This window comes from Pezoporus occidentalis, unplaced genomic scaffold (genome assembly GCF_034315485.1).
Source record: "Pezoporus occidentalis ecotype Australia unplaced genomic scaffold, CSIRO_AGI_Poc_V1 ctg303, whole genome shotgun sequence".
Lineage (NCBI taxonomy): Eukaryota > Metazoa > Chordata > Aves > Psittaciformes > Psittacidae > Pezoporus > Pezoporus occidentalis.
The window spans coordinates 245,207-259,135 of NW_026914975.1; the positions used below are offsets into that span (position 1 = coordinate 245,207).

The window sequence follows — 13,929 nt, forward strand, 5'->3', positions numbered from 1 at the left end:
AGGAGGAACAGAAGAAGGAGGAGGAAGAGGAGGAGGAGGAGGGCGGTTGTGCCGGCAGCGACCGCCCTCGTCCCGCCCCGCGGCAGCCGCCGGGCACCAGGTACCGGCCAGGCGGCGGCTGCGCGCATGGAGGCGGCGGCGGCCCCGGCCCCGGGCGGCGGCCCCAGTACCCTGTTGCTCTGCCTGGCACTCGCCTCCGGTAAGCGCGGGGCACCCGGCGCGGCGCGGCTCGGCTCGGCTCGGGGGTCCCCTGCTCCGACACAGTCCCGGTGCTGCCCCTGTCCCCTCCTGCTGTTTCCCGGTGCCACGCTGGTGATCCTCTACCCACCGCCCGGTCCCATCCTGGTGCCCCCCTGTGCCTCTTCTGGTGCTACCCCATCCCGCTGCCCCCCCCCCCCCCAGTCCCAGCCTGCTGATCCCCCCCGTTCCCCTGCCTCATTCCGACTCTGCCCCTGTCCCACCCTCGTATCCACCCTGGCGCTTCTCCAGTCACACCACAGTGACTCCCCGTGTTCCCCGGAGAATCCCATCCCAGTCTTCCCCCCATGCCCAGTCCTTGCACCCACCCCATGTGCCTCCATATCCTGTGCTGGTAATCCTCACTGTCCCATCCCAGTGCTCCCCTGTATCAACTTGGCTCTGGATCTCTGGAACCCTCGGGGCCAGGATGGAGCCGGGGTGCCCTGGGTGCATCCTGCAGTAGGGCTGGGATGGGACATTGCTCATGGTATACCCGTGGTTTGCCTCCTTGGCAGCGCCAGGGATGGGGGATGTGGGGGGGCTGCCGATACCTGTTCAACAAGTGCACAAGCGTCCCGGTGGTAGTTCCCAAGTGCGTGGGAAGTGGGAAAAGCTGGCTGCAGCTGCCTGCTCAGGGCTGGCAGGAGATAACCACAGGCAGAGTTGAACATCAGCCGGGCTTGGTGATACACAGGGCATCGGAGCACTTTGGGTTTGGCCTTTTGGCAGAGCTGGTGCATGACAAAACCTGCCCAACCTGTGCTGGCGGAAGGAGCTCCAGGGTGGCCGACCTGTTCTGGGGCGGGGGTGCCCATAAGACCAAGGCGATGCCCCACGTGGTTGCTTTCCGGCAATTCGGGCTTTCCCAGGGGAGCGTTGGGGGTGTTATGGCAAAATAACCCTGTGTTTGGGATGCTTGTTCCTGGGTTGTCTCTGACTGCCTTACACAGCAGAGAAGGGCTCTCAGCGTGTCACAGAGATGAGGTTCTTTGCACCCGCAAGGTGCTGAGCTCAGGGTATTGGGGGGCACCCCACAATCCCCCACCCCACCCTGGAGCCGGAGGTGCCATCAGGGCTGTCCTCTCAAGGGGCTGCCAGCCCAGAGGGTGCCAAAATCTGCATCTGGTTGCAATAAGGGTGGGGATCTCGTCTTGGTGGGGATCTTTCCATGCTGAGCTGTAAACTCGGTCACTGGGGGTGAAGTCAGCCTCCCTCCCTGTGCTGATGCCTGCAGGTTCCCAAGGGAGGGGGGCAAAACCACCCCATGGCTCATCCCCGGCTCCCATCAGGCAAATCCCACCCTGCTGCCTGGTCCAGAAGGGGCTGCATCCCCTCCCCAGTGGGATTCTTCAGCTACAGAAGCCCTGGCAGAAGTTCAGCCCTGTCCTTGTTGCAGCTCTGTTACCCAAAATGTGTTGTTAGCTATATATAGCCAGGAGGGACACGTGTGCTGGGAACATCTCTGCCGTAGGATGGGGAGGGCACCGGAGCCTTGGCACCCTCTCCACTGCTGTCAGGGTACTGGGTAGGAACATGGGAACCAGGCTATGCAGCTGCCCAGGCTTGGTGCCCAAAGTCTCCCTTTCCAGGAGACCTTGATGTGGCCAAGCTGCAAAGTGAGTGCACCCACTCAGAACAGGAACACCCAGCACCCTGCCCCACCAGGCGAGACCTGTCCCCACTCTGCTGGGTGCCACCACAATGGGGTGAATCCCTGGGGAGGGCTGGGCTGGGAGCGGGACCGTGCTGAGTCAGTGCTGCTATGCCAGTGATCTGGTTACCGATCCGGTTACTGCCACTGCTGTCAGGACGTGCTGGGTCTGAGCCAGCCCTCAGCTTTGTCCCATTGCCACAGCGAGCATGGTTACCCCTTTTCCAGCTCGATCCATGCCCCAGTGCAGTCGTGAGTGATGTGGTGGGAATTTAGCTGTTGGACACTGGAAGCTACTGGTCTTCTGTGGGTGCTGAATTGCAGCGTTCACGTCTCCCCACTCCCATGGCTGGTGTGCTTTTTAGAATCAGAGAATCCCAGACTGGTTTGGATTGGAAGAGACCTTAAAGTTCACCCAGTTTCAATCCCCTGCCATGGGCAGGGACACCTTCCACTAGACCAGGTTGCTCCAAGGTTGCTCCAAGCCCCGACCAACTTGGCCTTGAACACTGGCAGGGATGCAGCAGCCACAGTTTCTTTGGGTAACCTGTGCCACTGCCTCACCAACCTCACAGTAAAGAACTTCTTCCTTAGATCTAACCTGAACTTCCCCTATTTCAGTTTAAACCCATCACCCCTTGTCCTATCGCTACAGTCACTGATGAAGAGTCCCTCTCCAGCATCCTTGCAGGCCCCCTTCAGATACTGGAAGGCTGCTATGAGATCTCCACGCAGCTTCTCTTCTCCAGGCTGAACAGCCCCAAGAAGACCATGGTCTTTCAGAAAGACATCTCTGGGGATTCCCCCCCCCCCCCCCCCCCCATCTGCTGACTGCCCACAGGCTGTGCTGTGCCCCCTAAACCCCTCCTGTCTGGCTCCAGGATGCTGGTGCTGAGTGGAGGAGGCAGACAGGGACCAGCTTTCCCTTACCCTCACCCTGGGGAACAGCCAAGCCAATGCTGCTGAGGAAGGAGGGGCTCTTTGCCAGTCCCCTCCCTATGGCCAAGGCCAGGATAAGTGGCTGCGGTGGGTGCTGGTGGTGATGCTCTAGCCAAGCTTCGCCCCCTGACCCACCTCCATTGCCTTTCAGGTTTGGCTTTATTTGGTCGTGTGGGTGCTGACACAAATGTCACCACTGACCATGGAATGGAGGGATTTACCTGTGGCACAGCCCGGAGCTGCATGGGTATGGTGCAAGGATGCTTAGGGGAGCTGGTGACACCGGATGGGAGCTGAACAATGCAGGGCAGAGGGCTGGGATGGAGGATGGATGTTGTATCAACCACAGCCATGCAGGGAAGCGGCATGCCACAGCCAAGGACACACATTCCTGTGGCTCTGGATGGACCAGATGCTCTCTGAGGAGAACTGTAACCCCGGGGGGGGGGGGGGGCGGTTTTCCTTGTCACTTCAGGGAACGTGACACAGCTGAGGCGGCAGGGACACTTCTCCAGGTGCCCAGAGGAATACAAGCACTACTGCGTCAAGGGGAGATGCCGATTCCTCATGGCCGAGAAGGCGCCAGCTTGTGTGTAAGCCACTGCTGCTGGGGACATGGAGAGAGGGAAGAGGAGGGCACCATGGTGGGTTTTTGGACACCCAATCCATCTTCTGCCTCCCCTGTGCCATGGGGTAGGTGTGAGAGGGGCTACACGGGGGCTCGCTGCGAGAGGGTGGACATCTTCTACCTGCGAGGCGACCGGGGCCAGATCGTCATCATCTCCTTGATTGCTGCCATTGTCACCCTTATCATCCTCGTTGTCTGCGCCTGCCTCTGCAGTCAGTACGTGGTGGGGGGAACAGGGCGAGGCACGGGAAGAGGTTATGGGGAATGATGCCCACCTCCAGTGGGTTCAGGAGGTTAGATTTAGGGGTCCCTGCCCTGGCCTCTGAGGGTGCTGGGGGGGGGGGGGGATGTGAGGCATTGCCTTGGAGCTGGACACCATGCACGATCCCACCCAGAGCTTCTGTGGGTGAAAGTGGAGGGAGGAGGAGCAGCAAAACTGCCATGCCTCGTTTTCCTTTTGGGTTTTATTTTGAATTATTCCACACCCCCCATCAAAGCCACTGTCGGAAGCAGCGCATGAAGAGAAAGGCGGACGAGATGGAGACGTTAAACAAGAATTTGCCTTCCAAAAGCGAGGACGTGCTGGAGACAGGCATTGCGTGAAGGTACATGGGGTTGGTAATGGCGACTGATCCCGGGATAACGGGAGGACCCCCACGAGGGGCAGCCGCTCTCCCTCCCCTCTCTCTGCAGGAGCTCCAGGTACCTGCAGGCGGGTCCCGGACAGATAGCGGCACCGGCTGGCTCGAATGGCGAGGGCTAAAACTAACGGTGGCGTTAATAAAGGGGTGAAAGGAAAGGTGCCAATGTCTCGGCTGATCCTTGCTTGGGAGCGCCCCCCGTTCCGGCTGTGGGTGCTGCGCTGCTGCCCCGACGCCCGGCCGCGCAGCCCACCCCCTCTGCGTCCGCCAGAGGCCCCAAAGCCTCCCCCGCGGCCAGCAGGGGGCGCCGCCGCAGCGGGAAGAGGTCCCTGTGCCTGGGGCCTCTGGGCGCCGCGCTGGGGCTGCTGCCCCGCCACGGATCCGCCCTGTGCTGCCGCCGCGCCCCACTCCTGCGGCTGAGCGGAGGCCGCTGCTCAAGGGCGGGCTCCGAGCCGGGGACCGGGATGAGGGAGTCGCTCTCCCGCCTCCCCGGGGCTTCAAGGAGGAGGTTTCAGACACGGAGAACCGAGAGCGACGCCGGCCCCCGCCTGCCCTGGGCAGCCTCGGCATCCCGGGACGTTGCCGAGCAAGGGAAAGCGGGGGAAGATGGGCAGAACCGGCGCTATTTCCTCGCTTCTTCCTCCGCTGCGGGGCTACGGTGCGGGTGCGGCGGCACCAAGCGCTGCCCGGTTACCACTGCTCGCACCCCCGGCTTTGCGTGTGGGACTCCTGCCGGGAACCGCGGCGGAAAGCGGCAGGTACCGGGGGGTCGGGGCTGCCTGCGCCGGCAGTCACTGGTGAGCGGGTTCTCGCCCTCTTCCCGGGGCGGGACCATCCATGGGTTCCCGGTGACTTCCGCGGGGGCTGAGGGTCTCCCGGGGCGGCCGGTGACCCCTCCCGTTGCCGGGCTCCCTCCTCCCGGAGCGGGCACCGGCTGTTGCTTTTCCCCGGCTCTTCCCCGCAGCGGCTCCGGCAGGACAGAGCTTTCCGTCCGTCCGGCTCTGGCGAGAGCTCGGACTGGTGAGTGTGGGAGCTGCTGGGGAAAACTGGTTTACACTGCTGCTGCTCTGAGCGGAGCCGTGGTTTGACCTAAGCCCTTCTTTTTCAGCTCAAAAGAGGCTGCGGTGGGAGCAGAGGCCCAGATCCGCTCACCGGCTTCTGGAGCCCCGTTGGTGGCTCTGTGAAGCCCGGCCAGGCACGGGGAGAGAGGGCCGCCCCGGTGCTGCCGATCCCTCGGGAGCTGTCGTTGATCCGGGTGGTGCTGTGTGAGGAAAGCTCATCCTCACCGAGGAGCAGGGCCCGAGGGGTGAGTGAGGACACCTCGGTGGGATGAGTGCCCCAACCCTGTACGGTGGGATCGAGGAGATGGCTCCGGGGGAATCCCCGGGTGCCGCAGGAGGCACCGGGGTACCCGTTCAGGGTGTCTGGAGAGGTGGGAGGGGGTGCTGTCGGGGTCCAATCCAGACCCCGGCACTGGCAGGTGCCGGTCCCCGTCCGAGGCTGCCGCGGTCGGTCTGTGCCGCTGTTAACGCTCAGGGCCGGAGGGTTTTCAGACAGACCCTGGCACTCACCCGCCCTTCCGGGAAGAACCGGTACATTCCTGGGGTCCCAGCCCCGCTTCTCCCTCCCCGGCTGTCTCAGGGGTGTGCTGCCAGGAGCTGGTTGTGCCATGTCTGTTCCTGCACAGGGATGGACACACGGATGGGCAGAGGAGCCCCAGCCACGCCGGGAGCTGTGTGCTGAGGCCGACGCTGCCGCCTGACCTGCTTGTGCCCGCCCGTGGCAGTGCGAGTGTCTGGCTTCAGTAAGGACACGGCCAGAGGGTGGGGGCTTGGGGTAGCTTTTTGGTCGGTTTTGGGTCACTTCTGTGTATTTTTGGAAGCTTTTGGGTAGGTTTGGGTAGCTTTTCATGGGTTTTGGGGTAGTTTTGGGCAGGGTTGGGTAGTTTCAAGGGGGGTTGTGGGCTTGGAGTTTTGTGTGTTTGTTCAAGTCAATGTTTCTTTCAGGCTCAGCTCGTTTATGGCTCCAGACACTGTTTCTGTCCACCTGTTTTTTTTTCAGGCCCAGCCTCTGGATGGGTCCAGTTCCACTGTGGCTGCAGCTCATGTCCATCTCCAGCCCCAGCTGCTGCTTCAACCGGCTTGTGCTTGTTAAACTAAGTCTGGCTTATAGCCAGGTCGTAAATCAGTCACTGTCACAATATGTAGATGAATATGACCTGTCATAATTGCTCGCTGTACAGCCCTGGGCTAACAAGCGCCCAAGACTCTTGCAGTGGTTGTACATGCCTTGAGTAAATAGAGTTGGAGCCCAGACCCAGCGTGAAAAGCACCTTTCACCCAGAGACTACCTCAGATACTGAATTCAGGCGAGTGCATGCTAGGTGTTCCAGCATTCAGGGACCAACGTGACTGGACACCCCCTCTGGCCAGGATCCATGCACCAGCCTACTCTGCTCCCACAGCCCAACCCCATCCAGCCTGGCCCTGGCTTTGACCACAGAACCACCCAACAGGGTCTTGCTTCTGAGCCCAAAGGTGCAGGACTCGGGCCCTGGCGCAACCCCAGGGCTCCGTTCTGCAGCTGGGAAATGCCGTGTCCATGCTGCAGAGCCGTGGCCCCAGGTCCCGAGTACCAAAGCACCCTCCTGAGCCCCCAAACACCTGGTGCTGAGCAGCAAAAGTCAGGACCTGGTCTGTGTTTCTGAGCCCCAGCATCAGCCCAATGAGTCATGGCAAGACTTCCATACACGGCAGTTCTGTTTCTAAGCTCTGAACCTGTTTCTTGAGCAGCTAAACGCAGAGATAGGGCTGTTTGAGCCCCAGAACTCACCACATGAGCCGGGTTCCGACACGTGAGGCTTGGTCTCCATTTCTGCGCACCAAATCTGGTTCTAGTGACCCCGGTTTCGAGCCCCCAAACCGCAGGACTCGGTCTCTGTTTCTGAACCCAAAGCGGCCCCAGGAGCCGGTTGGCTTCCAGACTCCAACGCTCAGGACTTTGTCTCAGCTCCGAGCCCCGTTCCAGGCCAGGCTCAGCCCTCGGTCTCCGCTCCCGAAGCATGTGCCGGAGCCCGGGGTGCCCTCCTCGATGGCCAGCCCCATGCCCTCAGGGAGCCTCAGGCGGGCCCCGGAGCCGGTGTCCAGCCCCGCAGGGCTCGGCTCTCTCGGAGACCGAGGCCCGGACCTCCCCCGGCAGCCACGTCCGGGGAATGCGGGGCTCGTTATGGATCCGCAGCACCGACCAGGGCCGGTCCCCGCTCTGCAGGGCTCTGCTCAGCCGCAGCCCCCGCGGAAGCCCCAAACCGACCCCAGTCCCCGAACCCGGGCGGCGCTCGGGAAGGGGTCGGGGAACCGGCGAGAGCGCCGGCACCGACCCGGCAGGCTTTAACCCCCGGCAGCAGCAGTAACCGGCACACCCAAGACCCGCACGTAGAAAGACGGCGAGCGCACTGGCCGACCCTTAGGCCCCGCCCCGCGCACACGCTCAGTGGGAGGAGTCTCAGCGGGTGGTGGGGCGGGGCGGGGCGGGGCTTGCGGGCTGAACGGCCTCTCGGTCGCTGGGTCCTAGCGTCCGCCGCCCGGGGGATGTGGTCTCACGAGGGCTCCCGGCACCCCTGAGCTGTTTTGTGGTTGTTTTTTTTTTTTACCTAATTTTCTCAAAAAAGGAGGTTTCTTCGGCCACAGAGCCCCCTGCCGATGTCTGTGCTTTCCTTTTTGGACACTTCAATAATTTCCCAAGTTTTCATTTAAAAAGGAAAACAAACCAAACCCACCACTCACCAACTGCCAAAAGATGTTGACTGTGAGGGTAAAGTCTCCATGATTCAAATGGAGCAATTAACTGAATTAACTCCAGCTGACACTCCTGTAATTTGCCCGAGGCTCATCTGTAGCGCAGCCAGAGGAAATCTCATTTGCTTCCCTTAGTAATAAACCTTGCAAATCGTTATTTGTTCATAGATAACTAAAGATACTGGTAATATTCAGGCTTTTGCTTGGACTTGACCCCTTAAGAGACCAATATACTCTTTAAACACATGCTGATGGTGTTAGGATGGGGGGGGGGGGGGGGGGAGGGGGGGATTTTCCTGCCTCCTGGATGGCGACAACCTGGCAAAATTCGGAGCCACACCTGGGCTGAGCACCAGGAGCCCCTTCCTTTGGCCACAACTTAGATTTTGGGGAATTTTCAACCTCAGAGATACTTTGATTTCATGCACACCATTTATTTCTACCTCTACTGGCCAGCTGTGCTTCAAGCTGCCTCAAAGGTGTGAAAGCTCAAGAGGCAGATCCACAATAAGCAGACTGAGCTGGGGCAGTGGATCTGAAGCCCCTTGGGTGCAGCAGGGGCTCTTGGATGCAGGATGCATCCCCGTCATCCCATATCCAACAGCGATGCCAGTACATCCCTGCACAAGCATGCAGCGGAGGACAGGAACCCACCTGGGATACTCCAAGGGTACTGAATGAGTACCCCAAGCACGCAGGTGGAACGCAGCCATTGGCAGCCTCCTCCTAAACCCTTGAGCATCACAGGAGACAGGCACCATAAACTGAAACATAGAGCCTTGTCAATATCACAGTATTTATTTTCTACGCCGTCTTACAGACCCCTCTTCACACAACCGTCTGACAGTAAGGCATTAAGACATATCTAAAGGTTTTCTGCAGCCACCCATGCCTGCTGCCTTAGCGCAGCGTCACCAGCTCTTCAGCAGAAGTGGGATGAATGGCAACGGTGTTGTCCAGGTCAGCCTTGGTGGCCCCCATTTTGATGGCCACAGCAAAGCCCTGCAGTATCTCGTCACAGCCCAGCCCTTGCATATGCAATCCCACCACCTTTGGGGAAGAAGAGAGAGGCTGGATAGGACACAGCACCGGCAGACTGGTTTGAGTTGGAAGGGACCTTAAAGCTCATCCAGTTCCAATCCCCTGCCATGGGCAGGAACACCTTCCACTAGGCTAGGTTGTTCCAAACCCCGTCCATGGCCTTGAACACTTCCAGGTTCAAGGGCATGGGGCCTTGAACCCAGTGGCTAGCCATTGGGAAAGACTCAGCTTCTCTGGGGAACCTGTGCCAGGGCCTCACCACCCTCAACAGGAAAGAACTTCCTAACATCTCATCTCAATCTCCCCTCTGTCAGGTTAAAGCCATTCCCCCTTGGCCTGTCCCTGCAGGTCCTTGTCCAAAGACCCTCTCCAGGTTTCTTCTAGCCCCTTTAGGCATTTGGCAGCTGCTATAAGGTCTCCCTGGAGCCTCCTCTTCTCCATTCTGAACAAGCTCTCTCAACTTTTCTCCAGAGCAGAGGTACCCGAGCCCTCAGAAGATCTTTGTGGCCATCCATGAATCTAGGGTGAATGCTGGGCTTGATGCTGGGGGAGCTGGATCAGACCTGACCACGGGGGTACAAGAGGACCAGCTGTGGTCCTTTCCATCCTCATGCACTGCCCAGTTGTCCCCCAACATCCCCTCCACACACCTTCTCCTCCTTGCCAGCGCACACCAGCTTCATGACACACTTCACCTTCCTCTGGGTGACAGCGTGGTACAAGGGGTTGAAGGACGTACTGTAGCTCTTCACATTCTCCCTCCCGTATGCGGCCACGGCTTCATCTGCAGCAGAAGACACAACACATAGGTGAAGGGGCTGTGCCATATGCACAAGGTGCTTATAATGAGGGACTCAAAGCACATTTTGCAAGGCTCAGACCACTTGCTGGAGATCCGACTGTTTCCTTGAGCATCAAATCATCATCTCTGAGCTAATGTACCCAGCCCCGTTTGTCCCTACCTTCAGTGAGACCCACGGTGCCAATGGGTGGGTGGCTGAAGACAACAGTGGGGATGTAATGGTAGTCAAGCCGAGAGTCCTGCTTGCCCTCAAAGAGCCTGTGGGCCAGCTTTCTGCCAGCTGCAATGGCCACTGTGGGGAGGGACAAGGATGAGGAGCCTGAACTGTGGCACGAATGCACCATGGAGGGGAAAGTGGCACAGCCGTGGTACCTGGGGTGAGGAGAGCTCTCCCACACACGTCCCCGATGGCATAGACCCCTCTCCTGGTGGTGTTCTGGTATTCATCCACCACCACATGGCCTTTGGCATCCATCTGCACACCCTGCCATTGGGAAACAGCAGCTGCTTTTGGCAAAGTGTGATGGGTGGGATGGGACAAGCAGTGTCCATGGGGGAGCCATGCTGGTGGCCACAGTGCTACCAGCCGCAGGGGGATCATGGTGGGAATACCATCCTATGGCAGGCTCTGGAGACACATGGGACCCCAGAGACCCATGGGTCCCCGAAGACCTGAGGGGCATCCTCGCACCAGCGCTGCCATCTCACCACTCGGTCCAGGCACAGGTCCTGGGTGTTGGGTTCCCTCCCCACAGCCCACAGCAGGCAGTCCACGTCCTGAATCACTTTCTCCGTTGGCTTGTGGCCTGGCATTAAGGAGGTCACTGTCACAGCCAAAAGCCCAGAAGGGGACTTGGTGACCGTCTTGACCTGTGGGGAACAATAGGAGCCACAGGGGAAGAAGGTGGCAACAGCTTTTGCCTTATAACAGGTGACAGTGGCCACACCACAGAACCAGGGATGCCCCAAAATGCCAGCATTCCCCCATGCCTGTCTCCCCAGGAAGGATTGGGAAAGCATGCCCATACCTGTGTGTGCTTCCAGACATCCACCCCGCTGTTCTCCAGCTCATGGGTGCAGTTTGAGCTGATCATGGAGTCGAAAGTCCTCAGAACCTGGGCAGGGACCCATCAGACGAAGGTCCACAGGTGAAGGCACCATCTGGCAGCCCCCTCCTTGGGCATTCACCTCTGCCCATGCCCCATCCAGGCCCAGAGAGGTTTGGGGTGTTAATGATCAAGTTCCCCTGCGTCTGCTTTTCCTTTAATTTGTTGGGTTATTTTATGTTCAAGTCAGGGTTTGAAATAAAGCTCAAGTAAGCAGGTGTAGCAGCAGGAATGCCAGGCACAGGCTGGTGCCGCCAAGTTGCCTGGCAGCACACCTACACTCTGCTCCTCCTTACACCCATCCTTACACCCATCGGCATCACATCACAATCCTCTGCACCACCATTCCCACTCTCCTAAGCCTGCCATGGCTCAGACCCTCCTTTAGAAGCCCATATGGGAGTTGACAAGCAGGAAACTCTGGTGAGGTGGGATGCAACTACTGGGTGGCAAGCATGGCTGGGGACAACCGGTGGCAGGCACTACCTTGTCCTGGCGGATCAGCAGGGATGACTTGGAACCCAGCGTGGAGAGGATCCCTGCGATTTCCACTGCAATGTAGCCGGCACCGACAATCACACTGCGCCTGTAGAGAAGGGGTGATGCCGTGTGTGAGCATGTGGAGCTGCTGGTGATGGTGGTGGCAAAGTGGTGGTGGCGGTGGTAAAATGAGCACTGTTTTACCTGGGCAGCTCCTCCAGATCAAAGAAGCCATCGCTGGTCATCCCCAGGCTGGCACCTGCAAAGCAGAGCCCCTTTCGCACCCCTTCCCACCTTCCCCTCCCCCAAATCCCGCTTTGCTTCAATAGGATTCTGTCACGCTCACCAGGAATTTGGCTGTCGGAAGGGACAGTCGGGTGCCCGCCTGTGGCTATAAGGATGTGAGGAGCTGTGTATCTTTTCCCATCCACTTCGATGGTAGGCTCAGGATCAGCGGTGAACTTGCCATAGCCCCGAATGATGTCTATGTGAGCCTTGGTGGAGTAAGAATCACAGAATCATAGAATGGTTTGGGTTGGAAAGGACCTTAAGACCGCCCAGTTCCAACCCCCTGCCATGAGCAGAGACACCTCACACTAGACCATATTGGCCAAGGCTCTGTCCAACCTGGCCATGAACACTGCCAGGGATGGAGCATTCACTTCTGTGTGTGATTAACAACGGGACAAGGTGTGAGAGCCAGCAAATGGAGTCGGGGGGAAGATGACACCCATTAAGTCTGGAAAAGTGGCTGAAAATCCAACAGATCCTACTTCCCCACTCGGCTTGCAGGACAAACACATCCTCACCTTCTTGAGGTTATTCTCATAGATCTCATTGAGGCGCCTCACGTAAGCATCACGCTTCTCTTTAATGGTTCTGGAAGAGAGCAGAGGCTTATTGCCACCGTAAGCAAATGAACCTACAGAGCTCAGAGAGAAACAATTCATTCCCTTCAGTACATGGCACCCACACCACAAAATAAACCAGCCATCAGCTACCCAGCCTTCCCCACCAGTGTGATGTTTTTGTGCCTGCCTTTGCTGCATCCATCTTTTCCAGTCTTTTTCCACCCCTTTTCCAAAATACAGCAGGAATCCAGGCTACATAACCAGCTCAGCATCCATCTACATGAAGCCTCAAAGCAGCCAGGGACCCCTTTGCGGCAGGCAACATACCACGGGGTCAAGGTGCTGCTCTGTGGCTGCTTCCCATGGGAATCGCACCAGGAGATGCTTGGTTCCACCTGGCTCTTTCCATGCTTACCTCCAGTTGAACTTGATGCTGGGCGTTTCAAAGCCATAGTCGGCATGATCATGGACAAACTCCATGTGGACAGCCGCATTCCACATCACCTGCTCATGCAACCCGCAAGTCAGGATATGGGAAAACCCCAGCCACCCTTCCCAATGCTTTCCCTCTGCCCACAGCAGCCCACAGGACATGGATGTGAGCATATCACAGCATCCTGATGGCTCAATACACCCTGAGCCCCTGCATCCTCCCCACAATTCGGCAGACACCCACACCAAAGCCAGCAATGAAAGCACCCTTACCTTCTTTGGCACGCACCCGACATTGACCTAAAGGGGAGGTAAGAGTAAGTCTTGGCATTTTAAGGCTCAGTGTTTCAAAGGGGGTGCCCTGGAGAGAGCATCCTTCATCAGACTGGTACCGAATCCCAGCTCTGTGCTCAGAATAATATATTAGGAATTATAGGTCTTTGGCAAAAGAGGGTTATAAGTGCCTTCAGTGCCTCAAGGGCTTGCCAATTGCCAACCCTCACTTCCTTGAAGAATACGGAAGAGGCAGAGTGTTTAAGTGGTTTCTTTTTCCATTGATAATTTAAAGAAGATTCACTAGGAGAAAGGGATTTGCCATCCCCCTCCTGTCCAGGAAACGTCTGTACAGCAACTCTTCTATGGGAAACACACTTACAAGCATAAAACTCAAGCCTGCCCCTGGCATTCCTGAGGAACATGTTTGTTTTCTCTGCTCCCTGTGCCTGCCACATTCTGCTTTGCTGACGTTCAGTTGTAACCAAGATCAGAGTTGAGCTGTGCAGATCCTGACTCGACAACATCCATTTATCCTCCCCAGAACAGGCAGGAAGAGGGGGATTAGAACTAGATGAGCAAAGGTCCTTTCCAACCCAAAGCATTCTATTATCACCCTCACACTTATAGAATTGGACCCTTCCTGCTTCCACGCAACTCAGCATGACACGGCAAATCCTCAACGGCAAATCCTCAAGCAATGCTCCGTGGCTAGGACAGCGCTTCTTGCCCTCTAGCTTACCCAGTGGACCGGGATGAGCCCGGGGGGACCCACTGCTGCATAACTCCTGTATCCCCATCCACCGCTCATGATGGGAGCGTGTGAACCCCCCGCGGGTGCCCCCGGACTCACGCAAGTGCCGCCTAAGCGATGCGGCTCCACAAGTGCAACGCGGGCTCCCAGCTCGGCCGCCCGCCGAGCCCCTGCCAGGCCCCCCGACCCGCCACCCAGCACCAGCAGCTCGTACGCAGCAGCCGCCATGACCCCCGCTCGGTAAGGCCCTGCCGCTCCGCTCTGCTCCGCCTCCCCGGTCCCGCCCCGTCCCAGCAC

At 58.5% G+C, this 13,929-nt stretch overlaps 3 protein-coding genes across 13 annotated transcripts; 2 read left to right on the plus strand and 1 right to left on the minus strand.

Moving 5' to 3' along the window:
* The first annotated feature begins 42 nt into the window (after positions 1-42).
* BTC (betacellulin) lies at positions 43-4,257 on the plus strand. Of its 2 annotated transcripts, XM_062627612.1 has the most exons (6): positions 43-199; positions 2,982-3,077; positions 3,306-3,423; positions 3,528-3,674; positions 3,956-4,063; positions 4,152-4,257. In XM_062627612.1, the coding sequence occupies exons 1-5, from the start codon at positions 127-129 to the stop codon at positions 4,059-4,061; spliced, it is 540 nt and encodes a 179-aa protein (XP_062483596.1). In that variant the 5' UTR covers positions 43-126; the 3' UTR covers positions 4,062-4,063; positions 4,152-4,257. The 2 variants fall into 2 exon arrangements, with proteins under 2 accessions (XP_062483596.1, XP_062483597.1); XM_062627613.1 differs by lacking the exon at positions 2,982-3,077 and having other exon boundaries at positions 55-199.
* A 257-nt stretch (positions 4,258-4,514) lies between these two features.
* On the plus strand, positions 4,515-5,750 carry LOC134168188 (uncharacterized). The gene is made up of 2 exons (XM_062627614.1): positions 4,515-5,119; positions 5,208-5,750. The coding sequence occupies exons 1-2, from the start codon at positions 4,564-4,566 to the stop codon at positions 5,366-5,368; spliced, it is 717 nt and encodes a 238-aa protein (XP_062483598.1). The 5' UTR covers positions 4,515-4,563; the 3' UTR covers positions 5,369-5,750.
* Positions 5,751-8,672: 2,922 nt separating this feature from the next.
* On the minus strand, positions 8,673-13,871 carry GSR (glutathione-disulfide reductase). 10 transcript variants are annotated; one of them, XM_062627625.1, is made up of 13 exons: positions 13,732-13,865; positions 12,879-12,905; positions 12,589-12,677; positions 12,132-12,201; positions 11,669-11,816; positions 11,527-11,581; positions 11,329-11,428; positions 10,765-10,851; positions 10,445-10,606; positions 10,109-10,220; positions 9,897-10,028; positions 9,585-9,718; positions 8,673-8,943 (listed from the first exon to the last, which is right to left on the minus strand). In XM_062627625.1, the coding sequence occupies exons 1-13, from the start codon at positions 13,858-13,860 to the stop codon at positions 8,794-8,796; spliced, it is 1,395 nt and encodes a 464-aa protein (XP_062483609.1). In that variant the 5' UTR covers positions 13,861-13,865; the 3' UTR covers positions 8,673-8,793. The 10 variants fall into 10 exon arrangements, with proteins under 10 accessions (XP_062483609.1, XP_062483607.1, XP_062483611.1 ...); XM_062627623.1 differs by having other exon boundaries at positions 8,673-8,964; XM_062627627.1 differs by lacking the exon at positions 13,732-13,865 and adding an exon at positions 13,282-13,554 and having other exon boundaries at positions 8,673-8,964.
* Between the last annotated feature and the right edge of the window lie 58 nt (positions 13,872-13,929).